Here is a 27665-nt window from a genome sequence, read left to right as displayed (position 1 = left end):
TCCCGCCCCATGCCACCTCAGCGATGCTTTTGGAGGGGAGAGCCGGGGCTCATGGTGCCCTCCATGGGAGAGCAGAGGCTCTGGCTCCACCCAGCTGCAGCTCCTACCCACTTTTTCCATCACTTTAAACCCTGCTCAGCCCCATGGACAGACCACGCTGCCGCGCCCACCAAATCCCAGCCCCTCCGGGTCCCAGCTGGCACAGCCAAGCGCGGCGCAGGGGAAGACCATGTGGCAGGGATACTCACTGCAAAACTTCTGGAAGTCAGCTTGTAGCTCCTTGCGGGCGCTGAGGAAGACCCGTCCCTTCTCGGTGCCCACCACGAAGGCGCTCTCCTCGTGCACGGCGATGCAGGCCACCTCCGCGTTCAGCTTGGAAAGCGCCGAGCACTGCGGGGAGGCACCGGGTCAGAGCAGCTGCAGGACCATCCCTGCTTGGCACCCCCTGCCATTTTCCAGTGGGACTTTTTTCTTCCCATCAAAAGATTCCCCCATCAAAAGCAATATTCTGGTTTGGGTCAGAATTTCATGGCATTTATGACATCCCCTAAACACTTTGATGACTTTATAGCTCCAGAAAGGTATCCAGCTGAGCTATACTTTGCTGGAAAACAAGAACTATTTACCCATCATTTCACTCCACTTTTTCCTATCCTAAATGTTTTATAGTATTTCTTTAAAAGAAAACATGCCTGTAAAAAAAGCAAAACCAACAATTTGTACTTTTCCACCAGCTCTAATGAAATAAGGAGCACGGGAATCTTATTTCAGCTGCAGAACACTAATATGGTCAAAATCTGGATTAGCTGAATGATTCTTCTTGTACAGTTATGCAAAACATTAAAGAGATGGAAAAGACTTCCTCCATTAATCCATTTTATGTAATGTGCGCTTCCTGCTCTACATAATACACATGTATATGTGTTTTTATTATTATTTTTAATATTATAATAGTTATGCAATGCCAGCAGCCTGAGTCATATTCCCATAGCTACAGCACCAACACTATAAAGACGCTGTCCCCAGGTCACAATTTAAATGGGTAAAACATGGGAAAATCAACAGTCCTGGTTAGACACGTTGCCTGCCCCTGGCACTGCGGAGGGGCCGGAGGAAGCTGGCAGCTGGGGAGGGAGCAGGAAAGCAGCTGCCCATAGACCAACTCCCCCCAGGCTACCTTCAGCTCCCCGCTTGCATCTCCAGTGGGTTTGATCTGCGTGGGCTTAACCAGTCTGTATACTAGGTCATTTTACCTCCTGCTCACCTTCTTCAAGGAGGTATTGAATCACAGCCCCAAAAATAGATATTTTTAAGAACCTCCTTTCAAAATCCCAGCAGCCAATGAAGTAGTTTGCTCAAAAAGCCCAAAACAAAAAATAAATATAAAATCTAGAGGATGTGAGGTTTGGAGGCAGACAAAATCCAGACCTTAAGCCCACTCGGCAATGTGCATGTGACCCTGTGGTTTATTTATCTTGCACGCAGGCAGCCAGGCTTCAGTGGGTGCAAAGCCCAGCCCTGGTGAAGTGCTGGGATAAAGGCTGAATTTCGGGAGCAGCCTGGTCTCCTGGCCCTGGTGTCAGCAAGTAACAAGGACTGTGGAATAATGTTCATTCGTTAAGAAGCCGAACTACGATAACATGATTTGCTGTACAGGATGGCATGTATATAAATCATCAAAGCTTCCTGGAGTGCGTCAGCTCCAGAGAACCTGCTCCTTAGTGGGGTGGTGATGGTTAAAAAGAAGAAAATTAGTATTTCTGAAAAAAACCCGCTACCTGCATAGAGAAGACGACACATCTAAGACAAATACAATAAATGCAACTTGGCTTTAAAAAGGGAGGGCTATTTAGCATGTCGCATTGCATTAAATATTTGTTACTACACACCCGCTTTCCCTTCTTGATCACATTCACAGTTAAAAATAAGATTAGCTCTGGTCCACGAGACTTAATCCAGACAGTTATCTTGTTTATGTAAGCATGGCTGACTTAGGCAAGGTTTCCACTGGGAATTCTACGTCAAAAGATATGAAAGTTATTTTCTTTGTTCTCGGAGATAAAAGCCATTGTTCTCCTGTTGTGTAAAAGCTCACGGTAACATTGGTAAAACATCAAGGAAAAAAAAAACAACCACCCTACATTCAGTTGATACCAACATAAATATTAATGGGAAAACAATACATATCTGAGATTAACTTGGGCTGACTTTATGATCCTTACGGCTGTCAGGGTGGTAGAGGATTTTTATTTCCCAGCTCTGGCAGCTCCCTGAGCTTTCCGGCAGCAGAGCGGAGCGGGACAAGCTTGACAGCCCTCCTGCTTCAGCCCTGCTCCCAGTCAGCCCCGTTAAAGGGAGGCGAGAGGAGGGAGGGGGACGGGGACGCCACCAGCCTCTTACCATGGAGTCTAAGGCAGACACTAAGCTGGTGATGATTTCGTCTTTCTGGGGAAAAACCATATTCCACTGGTCAGCTCTGGAGGTGCTGAGAGTCACGTCTAAAGGCTTCCCTGCCAGGGCCATATTCACCTGGAAATAGAAAAAAAAATGGTATATGCATTGCTGTTACCCACGGAGAGCCAGCGCTGAGCATCACCAGCACAGCCCAACACCAGCGTGGACACACAGGGGAAACTGAGGCACGGAGAGAGGCCAGGGCCAGCCTGAGCCCCATGCCCTCCACATCTCCTTTGCTAAAGGCCGATAATTGTGGATGCTGCTGAGCCATAACCAAACCCCGGGGCCAATGCCACATGTTCCAGGTCACCTCTGCCCTCAGGACTCACCCCCGGGGAGCTGCCAGCACCGCATGGGGCTCTGCAGGCAGCAGAGAGCAGGGGCTGATGTGTGCGTCCCCATGAGGTCACCGTGCTGGCCATCCCTGTGCCTCCCTCCCCACACCCTGGGCAAGAGGAGAGCCTGGCACCCAAAGATGGCCCTGAAGCGGGCCAAAGCCACAGGGTGCTCTGCCTTCACCCCAAGGGACAGAGGCAGCTCACGGTGAGGGGCTCTGTGACCAAAACATCCCACCCCACAGCTCCTGGGGAACCGTGGCAGTGGGAGCAGGACTGGGCAGTGTGCAGGGACCCTGCTTCTGAGAAGAGGCTCAGCCCCGGGAGCTCCATCCCTCATCGCAAAACGGGGAAAAAAGGGGGAGAAACACTGGGGCTCAGCCACATGCGTTGCAACTGTGCCAGGTCTCTGCACTCCGGTGCACAGATCTCACCATGACCCATGGTGATGCTGATGCTGCAGGGGAAACTGAGGCAGGGGCTCACCCTGCATAAATCACCCCACTCCCACGCTAGGGCACCCACACCCGGTACAGCATCACCCCCCAGCAGCCAACACGGCCCCTCCCAGCTATTGCCCCTCCATCCGCAGGGCAGCGTCGTGCTGCCTGGCTTTAATCTTGCGAATAAAGGGTGGCAAATTAGCCAGCAACGCTCAGGAGCCACTCGAACCAGATCATAAATCATGTGCTCGAAGCCACAAGCGGATAAAAGAGGCTGGAGAATTTCTAACAAGGCAAGATGGGCAGGAGCCGGGGAATATGAATGACGCTGCCTGTGCGTAACTCGATTTGTGGCGCAGCTGATAACTGCGGCTGCTCGGCCCTGCTGAAAACAAGGGGTGAAAGTCAACAGCAAAAACCCAAATTCACCTTCCTGCCCCAGTTCACACCCATGTCCAAGAAGAGGGATTTTCACACAAAGCAGGGCCGTGCTGACCCATGAAACTGGGGAAATGGTGGATTTTGGCCCAAAATAAGAAGTCCCCCCAGGCTGGCATCTCTGCAGGTGCCTGAGCACGCACAGGGCAGGGGGCTGGCGAACATGCCCTCGGCCCTGCAAAGCCTCGCTGTTATTGGGCATGCAACAAGCTAACCAGGGTGGAGACAATTCCCGGGAAATAATGACTGAATTTCAGAAATTGTTTTTGATGAGCTTTCCAGGCTGGCTTCCCCTGCATCGCAGGCTGGTGAGAGCAGGCAAGCAGTGCTGGGTTCTCACCAGCGCTTCTCCTGCACCACGCTGACAGCCAGCCCGCAAAATCCTCTTACACCCAGCTGACACTTCTTCATGAAGCTGATGGACAACTTTTCTCCCCCAGGTTGATCTTGGGGGAAAAACACCCCCCTAAACTACACACCAGCTTGGAAAATAAAGCAGGAAACTGAACACACAGTCCTGCAGCCTGGGTGCTACTGCCCTTCAGCACAGCCCCCCGGACGTCCCCACACTGGGGACAGGGCTCTGCCAGGCACCTCCAGCTTTGTCATCACAAAGAGTTGCAGCAAGGAAATGGTCTGTCCTACTCCAGCCCTGCAGTTTGTGCATGCATGGATGGACAGACGGACAAGGGACCATTTCACGAGCAAGCTCCCGAGCAGCACCCTGTGCACAGCCCTGCAGGTGCAGGGAGCTCAAGATTTCTCCTTTTAATTGATGCCATGTTAATAAGAGGTGCCTTGTTGTAGCTGGCAGGGAGTAGCAAGGTGATGGCAGTGCCGACGCCAGCCCTGAGCTGCTCTCTGGCCCACAGGACACCGGGTAGCTGCCACGCTGGGCTGGGAACCAGCCATCACCTGGGGGCTGCCATCAGGAAAGGACCCGGTCCAGGGAGCATCGCTTCCTTCTTAACACCCCTACAAGCACTTGCTTGGAAAACAGACTTATTTTGATGCCCATACATATTTCTGAGCACCCTAATTATTATTAAATATGACTGCTAGGACATGGATGATTCTTGTTGCCTTCTGGCAGGATTTTGGAGAACCAGTTCCTGCCTCGGTGGGGCTGGTCGTGGCCCCTCGGAGAGTTCCAGCTGCACCAACCTGCTCGGCCATGGCCTCCCACGGGAAGCAGCACTTACAGAGAAGAGATGCTCCTCCCTTGGCTACAAAAAGCAAAGCCATGAGCTGGATCCAGCCCCAGAGGGGGAAGCAAAGGGAAAACCAGGGATAACATCAGTGGGAAGTGGGGCAGGGTCCCTGCACACCCTCCCTGCACACTCCCTGCTCTGCAGGAGACCGGGACACAAATAATCCCTTTCACCTGGCTGATTGTTTAATAAGGAAAAGGGAGAATCACTCAAGAAGAAAAACGATCATCATAAAAATATGACCCAAGTAATACAACAGGACTTTAAGGGATGGGGGGGACAATATTCCTGTAAAGCTTTTAATCATTTATGGTCATGAAGAGCAGTAACAGCAGATTTAGAGAAGAGGGGAATAAAAGGGAGGGAAAAAACTTCGCAGCAAGCACTAGGTTTATTCAAATTAAATTAAGACGTATGGTTTGAAGTTGTTTGTCTAATCAAAGGGAAAGTAATCTTTAGGAAAATTGGGATAAACCATTCTTATAGCAGTTCGGCCAGTGGCAGGGAGTGAGGTGGGTAGGATAGGTGCAGCACATCTTGCTCCCTTTCCTGGGGCTCCACACACATGCCCTGCTGAAATCCCACCCTGGGGCACCCGCCAAGGGGTTGATTTCCCCCTCCCACAGCGAGGGCTCAGCTCCAGCCCAGCTCCATCCCACCTCTGAATGCCGAGTCCCATCCCCAGGGGTGCAGGGTGACTCAGGGACCATCATGCTGCTGTCACAGGGCCAAACCAAACATTTACAGATTGGGTTTTATTTTTCTAATTAAAAAAAAATAATTAATTAATTAATTCTCCCCCTCTGAATGAGCCTTGCGGGGACAGGACGAGCAGCACGGGGACGGGGGTGCCATGCCATAGCCGGCACAGCGTGCTGTCGTTTGCTTGGCTCTAACAACATCTCCTTCCTCGCCTTCCTTCATAATCCTGAGAAAGATTATAAATTTGGCTCCAGGGGAGTTTCACTCATGATTCACCTGGGCTGCAGCAGAGGAAAAACCAGGCGTGTGGGGAGGCTCCTGAACCCTTGCAGAAACCGGAACGGTGGCCCCCAACCCTGCGCCCGCAGCAGGCGCGTCCCCTCTCCACCCGCCCGGCCACTGACATGGGGCAGCATCTCTCCCCAGATAAACATCCTCCAGTCTCGCGTGCTGTGTCACCATTTCCAAAGCGTTTGGAGCAAACAAAACAGTAAAAAAAAAAAAAAACAAAAAAACCCAAGCCAACTACAACGCCCCCAAAGGAAATTTCCAAGCAGAAAACGGTGTTGTTATACCCCTTAAACTATAAACAGGTTCAGTTAGGAGAAAGCACGGGGAGTTTATGCGAGCCAGCAGCTTACACGGCACAGCCCTGGCATCGCCTGCCGGGCTGGGGCTCGGTTCATGGCAAGGACAAGTGCTGTAAGCTCCTGGTGTTGACTTTTGTCCCCCATTCTCCTTGCTCATCTTTTCAAGCCTTAGAGCAATTTCCAGCCCTGTGCCACAACCAGAAGCAATAGTATCTTATTTATTAAGCTGAGCTGGTGTTTCTGCACTGCCATGGCAGAGCATGAGGAAGGAGCTCCACTGCTGTCCTCCCCACTGCCTTCACCTTCCCGTGTACAAAAGCCTCATTTAGCACAAACCCCAAAATCCAGTTTCCTAACAGGAGTCATGTGCTCGCCTAGGACTCGCAAAACTGGGCTGAACTTGTTGCTGACTCTTCCTGTGCCCACCGCTCCTTCAGGCCACCCTTGCCATCATCAAAAAAAAAGGCAATAAATCCTTTTTTGGGAATTACCCAAGGCCAAACCCAGTGCAGAGCAGGAGATGCTGTGAGATGGCAATGGCCAAATGCCCAGGAGGGACCAAGGACATCCTGCATCTATTTCTCTTCTTATGTTGACCAATACTGGTTTTAAACGGAGTGATTTTTTTTTTTTTTCCTGCATCTCTACTGTATCTTAAAATGTAACCCTGGTGATTTTCACCACATGAAACATCTCTTTTAACAAGGACACCAGACCACTCAGAACCATTGCAGGGCAAAGCATCCGATGGCCAGTGCCCCGACCCAAACCCTTGAGTGCTGGGTGGGTGCAACGGCCACATCTTCCAGCTCAGCTCCTAAACCACCAACTGCATCCAAGAGCAACAAGTCCGGGGGACACCGGCTCAGCCGCAGCACTAAGGAACCACCACAGGCATGGAGCGTGTCAGGGTCTGATGGCAGCAAGGGAGAAGTTAAAAGCAGGGGAGCAGCATGGACAACCCCAAAAAGACGCTACCAGTGCTCCCCCCTTACCCTACAGACACCACAGCATCACCACAGAAATCCCCCTGCACGCCCAGCCAGGATGTTTATAAAGCCTCCAACCGCATGGGCTAGCTCCCAGTTCAGGGAGCCAAACAGGAATTTAAATTAATGAGAGCTTTGACTGTTCAGCACGTTGTGGGGAAAAAAAAGAAGAAGAAAAAAAAGAGTAAAAAAGAATAATAAGAAAAAAGACCACTGCACTAGTCCTGCCTGCAGCTCCATAAAAGAATGGCTGGAAATTATCTGCTTATTCATTTTTCTAGGAAAATTCTGCCTGTTGCTTCAGCAGTGCTGATGAGACCCCTGGAAGCCCAAGTGAGGCCAGGCCCAGTTCCAGCAAAATTTTTTTAAAAAATAATATGTTGATAGATATTAAAGTATTCTGATTTTTGTACCTATTTTTAATATATATATTATATATTAATATTATTAATAATATATATTAATATAATTATATATTATATTAATATCTATGTATTATATTATATAGAGGAGGGCAGCTTGGGGGTGAAGGGAAAGGCACTGCTGGGTGGGGGGTAATTAGGTTACCAGGCACCAAAAGGACTTTTGAATGTGGCCTTTGGGCTTCCTGGCTACCCAAGACACTCGATGAGCCATGGGATGTCAGACGTCACGTTTGTCCGTCTCCATCCCCGCCCGGGACCAAGGGAGCAGGACAGGCACCCGCAGCCCATGAGGCGGGAGGGGGATGCGACACCGCACCCAGCACGTGGAGGTGACGATGACCCACACGAAACGACGAGACGATGGGCATTTTATTTGCAATTGCCTCTTACTCTGGGAGGGCATATTTAAAGGGGATTTTTAAAAATTACACTGGCCCTGGAGGACATTTAAGCAATTAGCCCGGGCTATCATTAAACATGCTTTAAAACCCATCAGGAGCCATCCTAGGAGCCAGAGAGACAAATAATGTCCTTAGTTAGTGCCAGGACAGCGTCCGCCCTCCAAGCAAGGAGTGTCCCCTGTGTCCCCACCAGGGACATCACTTTGGCACAGGACCCACACTAAGGGTTATCTCACCAATGAGGAAGAGGCACCAACTTGGAAGACACTTCTCTGCCCCGCTGCATCTCAGGGACTTTCGAGGTCCCTTTTTTAGCAGGCAGCTGTTAGCAGTGCGGTGCCCAGCGAGCTGTAGCCACTTGAGCAAAAAGCCCTGGAAACCACATAAACCACAGTGGGGTGGACGCCAGGGGTAGGGACCAGCCTTGAATTTCAACTTGTGGTTTTTTTATAATCGCTTAAGCAAACACCAGTATCAGCAGAGCCAGCGGATGTGACCGAAGCCACCTCAGGTGCGGGAGCACCGCAGCACGGCTCCGCACTCACCGAATAACCAGCCTTGGGGTTCTTGCCGCAGCGCTGGAGATTTCTGCTCCGCACGGGCAACTGGTTGTGGCACAACGGCTTCAACCTGCCCGTGCCACCCAGCTGCACTCTAATCCCTTACGTCTAATTCAGCACCAGCCTCTGGCCCCGCAGCCACATTCTCTCCATCCCGAGCCGGCGCAGGGCGAAGCCGCACACCGCGTGCCAGGGCAGGTTACTGCTCCACCAACGGTGCTTCGCTGGCAGGCGGTCGGTGAGCTGCACAGTTGGCACCGGTGCCAGCGGTCCAGGGCACTCACAAAACGCCCAGAAATACACTCAAATGTCTAAAAACCCCCCAAATTCTTAATCTCTGCCCCACGTGTGGGTGCCCCTGTGATGCAGCCATCCCACAGCGGGGGGGGCCACTCTGGGTTTTGGGGGTCCCCAGATGCTGCCCCACTGATGCACCTGCTGCGCAAAAGCATCTGCTGAGGAAACATTTGCATCCCCCAAAGGTGGGTGTTAGTGCATCCCCAGCCCCATAATCTGGTCCAACTGCTGCCCCATAACCACTGCCATGTTTCTCTCTACATTCACAAATTCCCCCTTTTTTTTTTTTTTTTTTTTTTTTTGCTACTTTTCAAGCCAATACCTTTTAGCAAAAGATTGAAAGCAGGAGAGCTGGGGGGCAAACAGCCTCCAGCACAGACCAGGGCACCCAGGCACTGATGTCCACATCCCCATTGTGCCGGCAGCCCTTGCCTTGCCAGGTCTGCCAGCTCCCCCAGCCACTATATTTTTCCCCCTGCTCCTTGCAGCCAGGTAGCACCGGGCAGAACAAGCTCCCACCACCGGACATCTCCTCCCCTCTTTCATTTTCCCAACAAAACCCAGGGCACCTGCTGAAAAGCTCCTCACGTACACACCAGCAACACAACATCCACCGGCACTGCCTCCTCAGCTCCGCTTTCCTGGATAATCCGGCGCCTACCATGGTTTAGTCCCACTTATAAAAGAAGCAAAGAGCAAACCAGGGGCTCCTGTGGGGAAATGTATCCACCACAGGAATTTAGCTTTCCCCCCCAACCAGGGCGTTGCATTCTGCTGTCACCTTGATTTTCTTAAGCCTGGCCTAGGCGCACACAAATATAATATAGTAAAATTATAGTAGGTATCTGTCTAGTGCAACGAGAGACAGATCAGGATCAAGTGCCCTTCAGAAGCTGCGTCTCATCTCCCCCAGGATAAACACTTTCATGTCACGGTGGCTGCTGGGGGGGATCGCTCTGCCCGCGGAGCTCGAGCAGCGCAGCTTTCAGCTCTACACAAGTTTCCACGCCGCAATCTCACGGCAGGCAGGCGCAGAAGCTTTCGCTTTGAGCAACTGCCTCTTCATTTATTAAAGAAAAGCGGAAAAAAAGGGGGGCGGGAGGGGGGGGCAGTAAGCGTTAATCGGAGCGTTCCACTGTTGCAGGGAAGGGATGCTGTGAGCATCGTGCACGGAAAAGTGGCCACAGCTGAGCTGGATGCTGCCCTGGCAGCCCCGTGGGGGTGGCTGGGGGTGGCAAAGCTGGAGATGAGCTTCATGGTGCCCGATGGGTGAGGAAAGACACCCAGCCCCAGGGACCTGGGTGCCTGCATGGCTCCCAGGGCTGAGCCTCCCTCCTCGGGGGGACATCCAGTCCCAAAAGCCATCCCACAGCACACGGCAGGTTGCTCAGTGCCCCTTGCCATGGCAGCACCGGGGCAGCCCGGACAAAACCCGGTGCTTTGCAGTTCCTAGAAGGAGAGGCAGGCAGCAAGGGCACAGATCCGGCGTCCCACGCGCCAGAGCTCGGGTTGCACTTCCCAGAAGCAGGTGACCAGGGGAAACCAAATTTAGCAGGCGACTAATTCTGCCCCTCAGTACATCCCCTGCCCCTGCACCGCAGCAACTGTTGACAGGGAACCGCACGTCCTGGGTATCGCAAGAAGATGCCAGCAACCCTCTACTTCGAGAAAAAAATGAGATAAAACAAGCCCAGAAGCCACAGGACAACCTGCGAGGCAGGTCCTGGGGTTGCACTGACCTCATCCCCAGCCCCATATCCCCTTGCACCCCGCTATCGATACCCGGGTCCGACGCTGCACACCCAAACAGGCACTGGGGTGAGGGGGACGGAAGAGAGATACAGTTTCCAGCCTCTGGTTCAGCAGTGCGTAAGCTAATGCTGGGGTTATTTAAAGACCGAGTTTTAGCAGCGTTCAGCTACTGGTTGCGTGATCAGGATAAAAAATCGCAATCCTAATTCCTGGCCCCCCGGTGCCTATGGCAACTGGTATCCGTCTCCTTGGAAACTAATCTCGTGGTATTTGAACAATGTACCAAGGGCCTTTAATCTCCCAAACACTGTAAATCTTTATTCTAGCCTGCTCTCCTCCTACCCCAAGAGCCAACATAAAAAGCCTGTTGTTTTCCGTGCAGTCACCGAGAGCCTAACTTGAATTTTATATTACACAGGCACATGGTTTCTGGCTTCCCCTCACCCCCTTTATTTCCCCCTCTAAATTAAAGAAAAATCCCACGTGCATGACGCCCGCAGGTGCTGTAGCACCAGCCCCACATCCCATTACAAGGTTTGCTCTCTCCAAATGGCGCCCGATGTCCCATCCTGGCTGTCGCCCCAGTTTCTGTGCCCACTTTGCATCCATCTAACTCAGTGCTGCTCCAGTTAAATAATAATAATAATTCTGAATCATCTAGAAAAAAAACCCAGTGGAAATATACAGAGACACCATCAGGGCTGGGCGCAACAAGTTTGCAAGGGCTCAGCAGAGGATGGTCCATCCCAGTCCTCACCGTGGGAGTGGATGCTGGTGTGCACCTCATCTTCCTCCTCAACACTGAAACCCAACACTTTTTTCTTTTGTAAAGCTGCTGTTGACAGCACCAACCCCCAGCTCCCGGGCAAGGCTGGGGTGGCTCCATTCCCCCCATGCCGACCCCAGCCCACGGCCACCACTGCTCATCAGCCACTTTCTGCTCTTCCCAGGTAATTACCTCTGCGCAAGGAGGTCTCTATCAGAGAGCCGCTACCTAATCTCATTATGTTTTAATTTTATCTCTAATATTTCTCTCTGGTTACTGGTGTCTCAGTATTGAGTACTGCCCGTGTTACAGGATGAGCTATTTGCTAATCCCAGGCCTGACTCTACACCACATAAATAGGCTCAATAAAAAAATAAAATGGCTTTCTAAGGGGATGAGAGGGGACTTGCAGACAGGAGCACCCTGCGCCCTGAGCTTCCCCCTCCTGCCCGCTCCCTTCTCCCGTATTTTGTTTTATGGGATGAGTCAGAAAGGCGGCAGCAGGTCCCAGGATGCCCTGGCGCTTGCCCTCTGCTCCGGCCCCACGGCGGGGAGCACGTGTGCCAAGAGCCAGCACCGGCTGTGCCTTGTCACCTGCAGCCTTGATGCCTGCCCAGAATCGGGCATCCCGCGCGGGCAGGGGACTGGCCACTGGCGATGGAGGAGTCTTTGGTGAAGCCGAGCACGCCCCCGCCCCGGTGTGACCCTTCAAGGGAGCCAGGCAGTGTGGCAGTGCTGCTGGGGAGGAGGGACGCTGAGGGCAGCTGCCTGCCCTGGCCAGCTGGGATCCCCATTTCCTTCCTGGGCAGCCTCTGGCCACGGCACCAGCCCCGAAACCTGCTGTTTCTCATGCAAACCCTGCCATTACCGCAGTGCTATCAGGGCTCGGCATCACTGCCAGCTGCCAGACACAAACAGCCGCAGGTGCCGGCGGCCCCCACCCACCCCAGGCAGAGAGAGACATCACCCTCCATGGTGAGCCGGCAGCCAGGAGCTGCTGGGTCCGGCCGAGGATGGTTCTGGCTTCCCCAGGCCCTGGCATCGCGACTGGGGCTGCAACTCCAGACCCTGCCACGCTGCTCCTTCACCCTGGGAGCCGCAGCTCCATGGGTGGGGGGGTCCCCAGCCCGTGGTCAGGCTCCCCAGTGGCTGGCAGAGCCGTGAACCTCCAGCCAAGGTGTCCCCACTGGTGTGACCATCCCCTACAGTTCTCATGGGGAGATTCCCCAGTGTCTAATATAACTGGGGTACACATCACAAAACTTCCCCCCGCCCTATTCGCAGGGGCTTGCCTTTTATAACGCTGTGCCCTGAGCACCGCGAGCCCTGCTGTGCTGGGTGGCAGCCAGCCAGCAGGCAAGGGACAGGCAGACAGACGGACGGGGACAAACCCACACCCAGAGACGGTGATGACACACCCATGGGTCCCAAATTGCCAATTCCCCGGTGATGCCTCTGCTCCCCGGGGCTGTGGGGACCTGCCCACGTGCCTTGGTGTCTTCGCTTGGGAAGGGCAACACATCATCCTGGGGGGGGTCCCCGGTGGTGCTGGGGTCCCGCGTCACCCCCCCCGGCAGGATTTGGGGTGTGTTGGGGTGGGGAGGGCGGCAGGCGCGGGGTGGAGGCGGTGGGAGCGGCTCTGATAGCCGGCGATTTGAACCATGACTCAAAGGCTGCCCAGGCAGGCGTCAGGGCTGGCCCCGGGGGGAGCTCTGCGAGGGCTGCCCCAGGCTGGGCAGGATCCGGCCCTAAAATACTGCCGGGGCCTCTCCCACATGCTTCTGCTCAGAGTCACGCCGGGACAAGGTGACCTGGCCGCTGCCACCTCCTCCCTCCCCGGACACGCTGGCGCTTGGGCTCCAACACTGCGGGTTGGGCCAGTATTTCCCTTCCCCTGACGCCTTGACACCCTCGAAGCACATGACCACCATCTTTCCTGGGGGAAAACTGTCCCGGGATCAGTCCTGGTCCCTATAACCTCGGGGGGATGCCACCCCCTCCCCAGTCTCGCCAGTGGGCCAGTTCAACTCATCAACCAGGCAGCCAACCAGCTCTTGTCTCACTGACCCTATTTCAGGGCACTTTAGCAAGGGAAATCAGTCAGCAGAGGCGTCCCCCAACACCAGCAAGAAGGAGCCCCCCAAGGACACCAAGCCCCCATGGTGCCAGCACCACCATGACCACAACACAGCACATGGGCACAGGGCTGGCGGAGCCTGAGGTCTCGCAGAAACACATGTTCCCCCCTGCTAAATTCCAGCTTAATTCTCATTTCCATTGTGTTATGAAACACATTATCTGTTGAAACTAAGTCAACAGTTGTTTGCATTTACATGTAAACACAGCGAATATTAGGAACGGGGCCAGCATTATATTTGCATACGAAATGCTGCCTGCACTGCCCTCTCTCCCTGGCTCTTCTCCATCCCTGCAGTTAAAGACATGGGGACGAGGGATGATGGTGAAACCCAAGACCAGAGCAACCTGAGAAGCAAAAAAACCTTGGTTTTCCCTCCCTATTTTTATTTTTGTGCAGCAGGAGAAAAAACATCCCTTTAAACCCACTGACACACACATCCCTTCATCTTGGGCCCAAACCGAAACTGCTTCAAATTCCCAATGATACGCATATCTTATCGGGCCTGCTTTGCATAGCGCATAAATATTTATTTGCTTTTAATCCTGCAAAGCAAACCTGCCTCGTGGCACATTTCCCTTAATCGGCAGCTCTGGCGCCCGATGAAGCGCCAAGAGAAGCAGCGTCCCAAATTCGGAGCCTGCTTTAGGTGCAAGGGCAGGGAAATAAGCACCCAACGTCCAGCACCCACCACCTCCCGGGGTGCCTGGAGCGGTTTGGGGGGTCCTGAGGCGGCTGTAAGGCACCTCAGGTCCTGGCCCCTGGGGAAAGCAAGAGCCTGGTTCAGGTGCCCCATAAATAACAGAAAATAAATACATGTGCATTGTGGTTTGGTGTGAGAGGTAGATCGATGCTGAGCTCCGGGACGGTGATGCCTCCAGGAGAGCTGATACCGGGGCGGGGGGGAATCAGCCCCACAAAAAAAAGAGATTTTTTGGGGTTGTGCAAAAGGAGAGCACACCTTGCCACAGGGAAGGCAGAGGGCACACAGCTTATTTTTGGGGCTCGCAGCTTATTTTTTGCATATGTATTTGTCGGGTTGAAAAATGGAAACCCTCTGATGTCTTAATCCATGAGATGGGAAACACGCAGCTGCACCACCGGGGACCAGGCTCTCCATCACCCCAGTTCAGGATGGCACTGAGCACAGACCCATACCCCAAACCTCGCCAAGACCCACGCAGCCTCATATGCCACAAAACTTGTGGAAACTGATAAAAACAGAAAGAATTTTCAAATACCAAATCACCCCAACACTAAAACCCCCCTAATTACCTCCTGCTTCAGCCAGAAGGATGGGAAGCACCGTACTCGCCTGCATCCGTCTCCACTCTGCGAGGATCAGAGCATTCAGATTGGGACCCACGGAGCCTGAGATTGTGAATTAATTTCTTAATCAGTTCCCCTTAAATGGATGGAAAGCAATTAGGCAAGGGGCGCCCGCTGCCTGGCAGTGCAGGTGCCGAGCCCAGGGGAGCTGAGGAGCTCTCAGCATGGCTCTTTGTGCCACACGCAGCCACGGAGCAGGTAAACACAGAGCTACTTTATAATGGGCAAGTAAATATTTAAATAGGTTTATTTCGGCCACTCTGCCGCTGTGCCTCATCCTCTGTGAAGTCGCTGACCTGGGTGGAGCCCAAAAACCTGATTACAAGCAAAATGCTGTTTTCCCCCAAGATGGGAGGAAGCGCCTTAACCTCTTGCCGAGGCTGGTGATCTGGAACCAGGAGAAGAATCCACCCTGGCCACCCTACAGGAGGCTTTCTGTGGGCACAGAGTGTAATCCTGCATCTCTCTGGCATCTTACAGAAGCACTTTTTTGCAGCCCAAAACCATGACCCCTGGAATATCAGCACTTCCAAGGAGGGGTTCTGCTCCATCCCCCACAAACGCCTCCCCGTAGCCCTCATGCCCATCCCCTTGCTGCTGGGGACATGAAGCCCCCCAAAAGAGGCAGGCTGGCTCCCCCCAGCATCCTTCCAGCTACTCAAAGTACCAAGGGCAATAAAGAGAGACTCGAGCAGAAAGCAAAATCAATACCAAGAAGGAAGGTTCTGGGCTTAAACGTTTTTCATAGCACCACTGGTGAGAAGCAGGTTAGTGAAGGAAGTGGGGGAAAAAGGACACAAAAACCCTCAGCACACCCACAGCACACACGCTTAAGAGGAACAGCATTTGCTGTAAGGTTTTCCATAGGCATCACTGATGGTTTCTAGGAGGGGAGCACGCAGGAGGAGGGCAGACCCAGCCCAGCACCCCCTGAACCTGATCTGACCACAAGTGTAGAGTTATGGGGAGAAGGAAGAGGAGGGAGACCCTGGCTCCCACCTGGGGAGTTCCAGCGTGCACCCCAGCAGCTGCCATTTTGCTTCTGGGGGGTGCAGAGCTGCAGGGAGGGGGCAGATGGGGACAGCTGGCCAGCTGCGAGGGACAGCCACCCGCCCACCGTTCTCCTTGCCCGCAGCCCCAGTGGGAGCCATTTCCCTTCCCGCTCTTCTGGTCCCACACCCCCAAAGGGCCGGCTCCGGCTGCCGATGGGCATCGGCTTCCCTGCCCCACCGGGGACAGCAACTGGGGGCAGCGGGGCACGTGCCATGGCAAAGCCCACCCACAGATCCGTGGGGAGGATACCCCCACATGATGGGAAAGCCGGCATCCCAGAGCATCTCAGCAGCAGCTACCCACAGCAGAGACTATTCTGCATTATTTTTAATTATTGAGTTTAAAATAATAAAGGATGCCTACGTGCTCCAGCGCATTGATGGCAACCCAGCACAAGCCCAGCGGTTAAAAATAGCCCTTTCCAGGAGCGCGGCTGCCAGCCACCCACAGGCACCCTTGGCCCTGTGGCACGTGTGCTCTCTGCTCCGTCCATCAGCATCATTGCACCAGGTCCACGGCAGGCCAGAACGTCAGCGAGTGCGGAAATATGCATCTTACATGTAGAAAAAGATAATTCAACCAGAAGCCAAAAAAAAAAAGAATACCTATGCTGCTAGGGGAGAAAGACATAAATCAAGAGGAGGAAAATTTATTTGCAATGAAGCCACAACCCAAGCAGCCTGCTTTCAGAGAGCATTTAAAGACGAGGGGATTTGTGTGCTACAAGGCGCTGAGGGGAGGCAAGCATCGCTCTTGCTGGCAGCTAAAGTAGAGGAAACTTTTGCATCGCTGTGGCGGCGCTGGAGCCGGCTTTTATCATGGAGAGCCTCGTGCGCAGGCAGCGATAGGGCTGGATTTCTGCAGGTGTAATTCCCACGGAGATAAAGACCTTGTTTTTCAACAAGCGGCGGCATCATACATAAATTACAACAGCAAACATGGGGAAACAAAGAGGTTTTCAAGAGAGCACGTAATCCTTGGAGGGGCGGCTTGAGGAAAGCTGGCGGGCGGCTGCGGGAAGATGATGTGGGGCTCACCTTGTGCTCTCCCACCCCCCCGTAAGGGTATAAGCCTTTGGGCAGGTAGGGAAAAAAAAACCCACCTAAATGATAAGTATTTAAGGGGCCCAGGATGGAGGTAGAATTGGATGCTGGGATGTGTCGCTGCTGCCTGCTCTTCCCTGCAGTGGGATCCAGCAAGGAGCCGTGCGAATGGCACAGCAGATGCTGGATCCATCCCTGAGCCAGATCTTTGCTCCAGGAGCCTGCACGGGGAGGGCTGGGGTTGCACCGCAAGGGGTTGATCAGCTCACGGGACTCAGGTCATGCTCGCCTCTCTTACATGTCTTTTTTTCCTCCCCTCTCTTTTAAAATAAAACAAATACAACCTGACACTAATTCTAACAGTTTCAATAAATGTTTAATGTCCTGTTAAAGGTTACCCACTGCCCACTCCCACCACAGATCTGTGTTAACAGCACAGGGGCCACTTGCTTTGAACCGCACCGTTTATTTGGGTTCCAGCTCCTCACCCCCGCTGGGCAGCCCCAAGACAGCCACTGGGCAGCGGTGGCAGGGGGCCAGCATGTGCCAGAAGCCTGCAGCCAACCCCAACTAGCCCCCCTGCTCTCGATGCAAGCCCCTGGCTGAGCTTCACCTGGGGACACAACGGGGGGGGGGGGTGTGTGTTTGCATTTTTGAGGGCAAGCCCACCAAGCTCTAACACAGGTTAAAATGGTGTAATTTCACTTTGGGGGTTTCTAGGCATTCTTCCCCAGAAAGACGAGACAAAATTACAGCCCAGCGATGCCCCTAAAGGGTGCAGAGCAATTTATTTTCAGTGATCCTCCTCTAATGAAGCTAATTTATAACCTTGTCAGAAGGCGCATGCAGACTTGGGGCACCGGCACAGCTCCCTTCCCCCTGCCTGCCTTTCCCGGGATGAAAACCTCCAACCCAAACCCCAACCAGGATGTTTATTTAAGGCCCAAAACCCCAAAGGCACTTTAAACAGAGTTCCTCACATATTTTGCCGACCTAGCATGATCCTTCCTGCTGGCGATTGCAAAAGGGCTTCCAGCACCCGGGGGCAGGGGGGGTGCAGGGGGTCCCTGCTGACGCCAGGACACGGTTGTCCCACCACAGATTGGAGCAAGGATGATGCTGTGGGACCCAGGGGTCTAGTAGCCTCTTGGGGGATCCTCACAGACCAGACCATCCCCACACATCGGGGTCTCCACGACTCGGTGACCCAGTTTTTGGGGGACTTGCTGACGGCCCTACCACCATCCCAGCCTACCACCATCCCAACAGCCCCACCACACTCCGATGCGCACCAGTCCTCAGCAGCTGGAAGGGTCCAACAGCTCATCCCCCGACTGGTTAAAAGGGAGGAAACCAAAAGAAAAAAGCCCTTTCTCCATCCGTACCAACCCCTTCAGTTTCTCCCAGGACATGCAAGACCCACGGCGGACACCAGCAAGAAGGAGCAGGGGAGAGGCAGCACAGCAGGCAACTCCCACCACTCCGCCACCACCACGCAGCAGCACTTCAGCAGATGGTGGATCGTAACATCGTTATATTTACCTAACGAGATTGCTTTATTGTAGCCCTCCAACAATAAAGTGAGGGCGTCTAAAGGCGGTAGCCAACTCCTGGGCTTTGACAACCCAGGTGCCAAAAATATATCTAGATATTTTAAATCTATATATAAATCACGATTTCAGAGGTCATGTTAATACACTGGGGTTTTTTTCCCCTACTAAAACACATGTGACTTGTCTGCAACAAAAAAGATGTACAATTCAGTGCTTTAAATCCTCCCAAGTGCTGGGGAGCGGAGCTGTGGTAGCAATTCAGGCAATGCCATGGGCACGCAGGGCTTAAACTCCCAACTACCCGGCCCAGGACACGCAATGGGCATGCCAGAGACAGCATTCCTTCAGGCAAGGACTATCATTCACTGTTTGCACAGCAGACAGGGTCCCTGCCTCCTAAATACTAATGCAATACCAATAATAAAGATAATTCCCACATATTTAATCCAGAGCTCTGGGTAGAAATGATAACCAGGCCCCTACTAATTAGGGAGACATAATCCTACTTTTCCTACAGGTTTTTCCATCCCTGCCTCCTACCCTGCAATGAAATAAGCAGAAAACCGACTCAACAGGGGGAAGTGTGACTTTGAGGGAAGCCTCAAATAGGCCCCAAAGCCCGACCACTGCAGGCACAGCCCTGTCCTACCAGTGCAAGGGCAGATATGTCAAAATACCCATCGCACAAGGCTCGGTGCCAGTCCAGCCCTGACTGCAAGCCATCCTTCGGGGTCCCTTTTGGGAAGGTCTGAGCAGCAGCATCCATCCAGGGAAAACTCTACCCTTGCCACACACACCTCTGTGGGGTCTCTGCCCTGGGCTATGGCCCAGCAGCTCATCTCAAACCTTCTGGCACCCCAGAGGCTCTACGGGACAGCGGGCAGCAGCGGAGGGCAGCGCCTACCTTGCCAGCACAGCTCCCAGGTGCCGTCACCGATGCAATGTGCCACACGTGCTCCCCGGTGCCGAGCCCTTACAAAACGGTTGGGCTTAATTTCAGGCGCAAGGATCGCTGCTAATAAGATGCAGGGCTGGGTTTGCCTCTTTCACTTGGGTGGGTCAGCGCGGGGGGCTCTGCCCATCTCCAGGGAGCCACCTCCATCCCTGGTGCGATGGCCAGAGCCATCCCCTCTGCCCAGGGCCAGCCCTTCAGTGCCACCAGGCTGGAGCCCCAGCAGCAGATGAGCAACTCGGTGGCCAGTGTCCCAAGGCAAGGTCACCTCAGGAGCCACTAAGGAGTGGGTGGTTTCCCAGGCAGGAGACACGTCCACGTAGACGCAGCCAAAGGTAAAGGCAAGACGCGAGCTGTGCCGAAACCTGGGTGTGGAGACGCACTGACCCCTCCACACCACCCTTTAAGGATGGGCAAAGCAAGTCCTCACACAGCAACCAGATAAAACCAAGGAGGTCATCTTCACCCGCTGCAACGGTTCTGCAGTGTGACCTTGCTCCAGAGGACTCCCTCTCCACTCACCACGAGTTTTCCCTAAGCCAGACTGACCACCTCTATGTTCTTCTAACCAGCAGTTACCAGAAGGAAAGCTTTGAGGAGGTATTGGGGTTTTTTTTCCATCAAGGGAGAGGAAGCCAAGCGCTCCTTGACGGCCTCACCACTGGCACAACCTGTGGCTGGGATCCCATGTGTCCATCCCCTGCCTTGGCCAGGGTCAGGGCTTAGCTCCAACATCTCCACCAAATGCCTCTTCTCATGTAAAGGGACTTTTCAGCCCCATTTCAAACTACCACATAAAGCTGCTGGTTACCAGAGCCTGGGCACCATGAATTTCTCAGAAGCATGCAAATCCCTCCAACCTCTGTCCACCCATTACAGGGGGAGGTTTCTCCTCTGGAGATATCCCAGCTAAGCACGACACACAGCTCCTGGCAGGGACCAGCACACACATATCCCCACAAAGTGCAAGAAATGTTCCAAAATATTAAAAGGTTACAAAACTTCCTGCCCACCAGTGGTCCTTCTGGCCATCTCCAGAGGGATCTACACCCCAAAGCACACTCCGAGCTCCCAGGTTTTACTCTGCCCGTGGGGATCCAGGAGCAGATCAGCAGCAGGGCCGTGGCGCCCAAGGGGACTTTGTACCCACCCACTCACACCTACTTGGATGGCTCAAGGGTGCAGCTAGACCCTGGGTCACCCCATGGGGGATGTCCCCCATGGGCAGGTGACATGTGGGTTTGTCCCCTTTCATCTTCTGGTGCAGAGATCCCAGACACACAGGTGGGTGCTGGTTGACATATTTCCAGGACCTTTTCTGGGTCCACACTGACCTCCCCACCAGTGTTTGCTCCTTTTGATGTTGCACATTAAAGAAAATGAAGACAAACACCTCAATCCATCACCTGAGAGGTGGAGATCAGCTCTGAGGGGGAAGCCCTGGTGAAGGATGATGACATCCACACGGACACGCAGCAGCAGAGCAATGCTCCTCACTAGTCCTCTGCTCATCCCACTGAGGTTAATTCTCCTCTAAAACCAGCCAGACCAGCACGGAGCAGAGACAAGGCAACGTGAAGCCAGAAAACTCAAACAGAAGCTGTTTGCGTGCAGGAACGTAAATCCCACCTTGGCACAGCCTGCTCTCGAGGAGGGGATTCACGTACCGAGTGCTTTTCTTCACAGCATCCTACCTATGGGAAAGCCTTGCTGCTGCCATAGGTAAGTCCCTCAGAAATCACTGCCAAAGCGTTTGCAAGGCGGCGCTTGGCAGCAGCTCCCGAACCAGGACGAGACACAGGGGTATTCCCACATCAGCGAGGGCCCAGCTGCTTTGGGGGATTTCTTTGGCAGCAGCCCCCCATCCCAGCCCATCGCTCAGCTCCCACCACGGGGGCACCACGCAGCGGGGCCAAGCACCCACCCACACTCATTTGATATTTTTCTCTTGGGCTCAAAGCAAATTCAACCAACGGAGCTGCACTAAGAAATGAAGTATTGAACTGGCGAGTAAAAAAAAAACCCAACCCCCCAATCCATAAAGTCCACCTGGATCCTGGCCATGGCACAGCCTCAAGCCTCCCACAGCTTCTAACCAGGACAAGGGCTCCTGACCTCTTTTTAAAGACAATGCTTCAAGAGATGTAAATAAAACATGTCCTGCGAAGGGACAGGCTGCAACAGGGCAGAGCAAGGTCCTGGGAAACCTTGCTCCAGTCTGAAAAGACCCGCTGCTTCCCCGGCAAACCTCTGGCCAGGGCGGCTGTTTGCCCCCAGCCCCACTGCTCCGGCCCCAGATGGACACCAGAGGCCCTTCCTACAGCTTCCAGCTGGGCTCTTCCCAATAAATGAATCAATAAATATATTTTTAGCTCCTGGATGGATATCTCCATCCACAGAAGGGGCTCTCAGTAGGTCCTTTCATCTCCTCCTCTCTGTCCTCAAGGGGAAGGCTTCTGGTGATGGCAAACCCACCCCCATGTGCCTTCAGCGTCTGCCTCTGCTCCCCTCAAGCCCCAGAGGAGGTTTGTCACTGCCGATGAGGTGCAACACAGGCAGATGTGGCCAGAGGGCCAGGAGCAGAGCACGGACCACACTGCAGCCTCTCTCCCACACATCCCCTTCCCCACACCACCATCCACCACCTACGCCGAAGCCCAGCCACCCTGGGAGCAGCAGTCCCCATCCACACCTCTTCTTCCACGGTGAGCTGCCACCACGTCCACCCGCCACAGGCATCTGCAAACACACGCCGGCGGCACAAGGAACAACCGTGCCCGTCGGCCGGCGGGCAGGGCAGGGCAGGGCAGGGCAGAGTGCTGCTGCCCAAGGCAGGGATGGCCAGCACTGAGCCCAGCGCCCACCCCAGGGGTCAGCCCCGCAGCAGGCAACCAGCCAGGGACAAGCCTGGCCAGCAACCGGAGTCCCTCCGCATTCCTCCAGCCTGGCTGCTGGGGTGCAGCCGCCGAAATTCCCAAAGGAAGTGCAGGGCATTGATAATTGCTGCAAAAAATCTGAGCTATTTCCTGCGGGAGCAGCAGATGGGAATCCCCCATCAGCTCCGACAGCAAGAGGTCGCTAGTTTTGGCCTGGGATTTTGGGGTTTGGGGGTTTTTCCTTCTTCCTTTAAGCAGAGCATTGCTCCAGTCATATGTGATGCACATCGTGCAGGACAGCCAGACCTGTCCCCTCCGTGCTGGCCCCAAAGCCCACCCTCCTGGTCACCTCCTGCCCCATGCAAGGTCCCACTGGATGCCTGCTGTCATTGCGCCGGGCTCCTGGGACAGTGCCGGGCTGCCAGCGAGGGCACCGCGTCTCGCGCCCAGGCTGGTAGGGCAGGTTGCTAAATACGTCCCTGAGCAGGTTCCTTCCCTCCTCTCCCAGCTTCTCATTAGCAAACCTAAACGAGTAGCGACCCGCGGCAGCACCAGCAGCTTCTCCGCCAAGATGTGGAAGCTCTCCCGGGAGGGACAGCAGAGGGAGGTGGCGATGGCCACCCGTGCGTGTCCCCTTCATCACCCCCCGGCTCCCGTGAGCACCCCGCAGGGCAGCTGCCTGTCCCCTTCCCCTGCCTGCTCCCAGTGGCAACACATCCCGGGCAGGGTTCACCCCAAAAGTGCAGCCTTGAGAGGCAATGCCCGCTCAGACAGCGGCAGCACATGGCAGAACCAACGGCACAGCCCCAAACCGGGGCACCCTGTCCCGGGGGGTCACCAGTCACCGGGCCGTCAGCTCCGCGAGGGCGAAGGGAGAGGAGCGGGGGGCCTGCGGGCAGCCACCGAGGCACCCCGCGCTGCCGTGGCTCAGAGGCGACCCCGACACCCGACCGGCTGTTTGCGATCGCCCCGACGGCAGCACAGGCCGCTGCGCCAAGGCTCGCTGCTCCGGCTGTGGGGGCCCAGGGGACGCGGCCTTCAGCCCCTCGGCCGTCGGGGGTGGGGAGTCGGGTCTGACACCGCACCGGTTCCCCATTTCAGAGCAAGCGCTGCGGCAGTTTCCACAGGAGAAGGAAATTCCGCGGGCTCAGATGGGCGACAGCCGACGTGGTGGGTCTGGCCGTGCCGGTGGGGAGCGGGACCCGCGATCCTGCGGAATTAAAGGCGCTTGCGTCCGCCGGCTATTCCCCGGCTGCGGCACTTCCAGCAGCTCCTCCATCGGGAGCGGCGTGGGGCACAGACACCCTGAAGCCGGGGGCTCCCATCACACGCGGCTCCACGCCGACGTCTCTGGGCAGTACCAACGTCTGGAGCTTGCCCACCGACAAGCGACGGATGTGGCAGGAGGCCAAGTGACTGACCCCAGAGCACCCGTGGCACCCAGCCCCACGGCCCTGCAGCCGCACCGATGCCTCCCGGGCCACTCGCCCAGGCGTGCCCGGCGCCCGCCGCCAGCACCCGGGAATACCCGCACGGCCCCGCCGGGGCCGAGGCTCGCTCCGGCGCAAGACACATTAATAGGATCGTTCCAATTTACGGCTTATCCCGGATAAACCCATCGCCAGCCCCGTGCGCGGGAAGGACAAGGGCACCAGCTCCCCGGAGAGCAACTTTCTCCCCATCACGGTCGTTCCCACTTGCCCCCACCAGCACCGGGGAGCCGCAGGGGCCGTCTGTCCCCCTGCCCCCGGGGCCGTGGTGCCGAGGCCGGGTTCCCAGCCCAGCCGAAGCCCCCGAGCGCTTCGTCAGCTCAACCCTGCGTTTCTATTTCCAGCCGCGCTGGCGGAGAGGGAGGCGAGCCCCGGCAAAGCTCGCAGCTGCCCTTCCTGCCCGGCCCCGCCAGCCGCAGCTGGGGCAGGTGGTGGCCATGGAGCTCCCGAGGGACGCGGGACACCGCTGCAGTGGTGGCACCCAGGGCCAGCCCGGCACCCCCCAGCACTATCATACCCCCCCAGCCCCACTGCTCCCTGCACCCCCCTGCCTTCCCACCCCAAGCAGCCCTGCAGCACTATCACCCCAAACCCCTAACGCCACCCCCACCCCTTACTGTCTCCTGACATCCCCCCCAGCCCTGAGGGACCCCACCAACGCCGTCAGCACCCCCAGCAGTGCCCCCCACCAGCTGCAATGACCCCCAGCCCAAATGAGCTCAACACCCCCCCCCCTCCCAGCATCTCCTCCAAGCCCTATAGCCCCCAACATCCCTCGCAGCCCTAATGCCCCCCAGCATCCCTGCCAGCCCTAATGCCCCCCCACCTCTCGCCCCATCAGTCCTTAGCACCCCGCAGCCCTAACGCCCCCCTGCACCCCCCGGCACTATCCTCCTCAGCATCCCCACTGCCCCCCTGCACCGTCCCAGCCCTGCTGACCCCAGCATTCCCCCCCAGCCCAACTGCCCCCCAGCATCCCCCAGCCCTACCAGTCCCCAGCATCCCTCAAGCCCTAACGCCCCCCTGCATCCCCCCTAGTCCTAACGAGCCCAGCATCCTCCCCCAGCCCTACTGCCCCCCAACACTCCCCAAGCCTTGACGCCCCCCCTGCAGCCCCGCAGCCCTGTCCCCCTCCAGCATCCCCCCCCCAGCCCTAACGCCCCCCACTCCACTCCCCCAGCCCTAACGAGCCCAACATCATCCTCCCCCAACCCTGTCGCCCCCCAGCATCCCCCCCCCCCCCCAAGCGCTCACCCCCCCCCCACCCGCCAGCCTTATCTCACCTAGCATCCCCCCCCGCGGCGCTCCCCACCGCCACCCCCAAGACTGGGACTAGGGTTGTGGGGGGGGGAACCGGGAGGAGGGGGGGGCCAAAACTTTTCCTTACCGCGGGCGGCTCGGGCGCGGCGCTCCTGCCTCCCCCGGCGAGGCTGCGCGGGAGCGGCGGGGGCGGGCGGGCGGGGGCCGGGATGGAGCCGCCTCCCGCCGCCTCCCGCCGCTGCCCTCCCCCCCCGGGCGGAGCCGGTACTGCCCGGTGGGGGCTTCGGGGAAAGAAAGGGGAAAGGGAAGGGGAGGGGAAAGGGGGGTGTGTGGGGGGTGGGGGGGGGGGGGGGGGAAAAAGGAAAAAAAAAAAAAAAAAACCAAACACAAAAAGCCACCCCAAGCTGGGAAGGGAGAGCAGCTCTTTGTTCTGTAATCCCAGTAAAAGTGCCAGCCATTCGCCCCGCCGCTAATCCCAACCCCGCTCAACGGCACCATCCATTGGCTGCCATTTACATACGGGATTAACCAGCCCGATAACCGGACGGAGAGGGGGGGGCCGGGGGGGGACGACGAGCTGTGTTAAATCCTTTCACGCCGCGCCGGGGCCGCGCCGAGCCGCGCCGAGCCGGAACGGCTCGGCGCGGCTCGGCGCGGCTCCGGCGCTGCGACCCGGTTGGCTTCTTTTTTTTTGTGTGTGGGGTTGTTTTATGGGGGTGCAATGGGGACCTGTCGCCACCTGTTGGCTTGGGCTAGTGTGGTCTTTGTGTGTTTTGACTCGTTTTGGCGTGGTGTGGATCGGCACGGCGCAGTTTGGCACAGCCTTGCCCGCGTTCAGCTTGCCTAGGCTTGGTTTAGCGCCGTGCGGCGTGGCACAGCTCGGTTTGGCATGGCTTGGAACAGCCTTGAGCCACATGGCTTGTCTCAGCACAGCTTGGCATAAGCCTGGTCCCGCACGGCTCGGTGTGGCTCAGCCTGGCATGGCACGGCTCAGTAGGGCACAGCCCTAAGCTCGGCCTTGACCCGCATGGTTCGGTGTGGCTCAGCCTGGCATGGCTTGCTTCAGTATGGCTTGGCTCTGCATGGCCTGGCTGTGCACAGCTCAGCTCAGCGCAGCTTGGCTCAACACAGCGTGGCATGACTTGGCACGGCTCAGCTCAGCATGGCATGGTTTGCCACAGCTTGGCTCAACACAGCGTGGCATGTCTTGGCACAGCACAGTTTAGCACAGCTTTGCCCCACAAGGCTCAGCTCAGCACAGTTTAGCTCCATATGATGTGATTTGGCACAGCCTGGCCCTGCGTGGCCCAGCACGGCACAGCTCAGCACAGTCTTGCCCTGCATGGCTTGGCTTGGCTCGGCACAGCCTGGCACTGCATGGCTTGGCATGGCATAGCACAGCTTGGTACAGCCTGGCCCTGCACAGCTCAGGTCCACACACCTTGTCTTGACACGGCTTGGTTTGGCACGGCCTGGCCTTGCACAGCTTGGCACAGTCTTGCCCCACATAGTTCAGCTCAGCACAGCTTGGCGTGGCCTGGCCCTGCACAGCTCGGCAACAGCCCAGCACAGCTCAGCGTGGCCCAGCCTGGCACCTGCTGGGGTTGGCATGGCCTGCCTTGGCACGGCACAGCCCGGCCCAACATCCCCATTGACCCGAGCCAGGCGCTGCCCCCTCAGTCCTGCCACTGTCCCTGGCCACCCTGCCCAGTGGCACAGAGGCCAAAGCTCCGTTTGCCAGCTTGGAAGATGACCCATGAGGAGGAAATTATTATTTTCCAAGTTCCTTGCTGCATATTAAGGAATGGCAAATTAAAACAAATGAAAAACTATTAAAAATAACTTGACAGCATTTTAACCTCTGAAGTTTGGAAACTGCTGACATTTTTTTTTCCCTTTGAAGCACGCATTATGCAGCTGCTCCATTAGCTGGATTTTGTTTTAAATAAGTGATGATTTATTACTGCTCCAGGGCCACAGGGAGAAAAAAACATTTTAAGAGAAAACACTTTTCTCCAATTTCTGGAGGAGTGGGGAAGGGGCTTTTCAGCACTGTCAAGCCCTATGCAGGCACCTGGCACCCCCTGCATCCCTCCCTGGGTCATCAGGCCTGGCAAACTCATTGCACTGGTAGCAGCAGGCTGGGAGCTGTGCGAGGTCCCAGTAAAAGCCCAGTGGGGATGAAGGGTTTGATGGGGCAGGGCTCCTCGGGGCAGGATGGGTCCCACTGTGGTGGCTGGAGCTGGTCCCTGATTTGCACCCGGCATCCCTCAGATCGTGCATGGTGAGTGAAAATGCACTTGCTGAATAATTAAATGGAAGATCTTACTCCGAAGAAAGAAATCAGGGCATCTTTTGGCTAATTATCTTTAAGCCAGACACCCACCCCCAAAAAAATCCACCAAAATTAATTTAATTAGGTCACTCAAGTGCAGGAGCTGAGCAAGGGGGAGCTGCCTGCAGAGGATGGGCAATTTCTGTGCAGGGCTCCGCTGCCCCGCTCCCACCGTGACTCTCAATCACCTCTGCAACATGCTGCCGGTCAAAACCCACAGCCCCTGACTGGGGAAAACCTGTGCAATTTTAAAAACGGGGAGAAAAAAATG

The 27665-nt window shown here is 55.6% G+C and overlaps 1 protein-coding gene across 4 annotated transcripts in view; it reads right to left on the bottom strand.

Annotated features, from left to right (window-relative positions):
* GTF2IRD1 (GTF2I repeat domain containing 1) overlaps window positions 1-25262 on the bottom strand; it is a 67439-nt gene extending 42177 nt beyond the window's left edge. For 3 of the 4 annotated variants that reach the window (XM_074922527.1, XM_074922530.1, XM_074922529.1), the window contains exons 1-3: window positions 25187-25262; window positions 2401-2529; window positions 249-390 (exon numbers count right to left, since the gene is read on the bottom strand). In XM_074922527.1, coding sequence (XP_074778628.1) covers window positions 249-390; window positions 2401-2523 — 265 coding nt within the window. In that variant the 5' untranslated portion in view covers window positions 2524-2529; window positions 25187-25262. Of the gene's footprint in view, window positions 1-248; window positions 391-2400; window positions 2530-14778; window positions 14816-25186 lie in introns of those variants that run through there. The other variant, XM_074922528.1, reaches the window with a different exon arrangement.
* Window positions 25263-27665: the final 2403 nt, after the last annotated feature.

The sequence above is a fragment of the Athene noctua genome, chromosome 19, assembly GCF_965140245.1.
Source record: "Athene noctua chromosome 19, bAthNoc1.hap1.1, whole genome shotgun sequence".
Taxonomy (NCBI): Eukaryota; Metazoa; Chordata; class Aves; order Strigiformes; family Strigidae; genus Athene; species Athene noctua.
The sequence above is the reverse complement of the archived record's forward strand: the minus strand, read 5'-3'. Positions and strand labels throughout refer to the sequence as shown.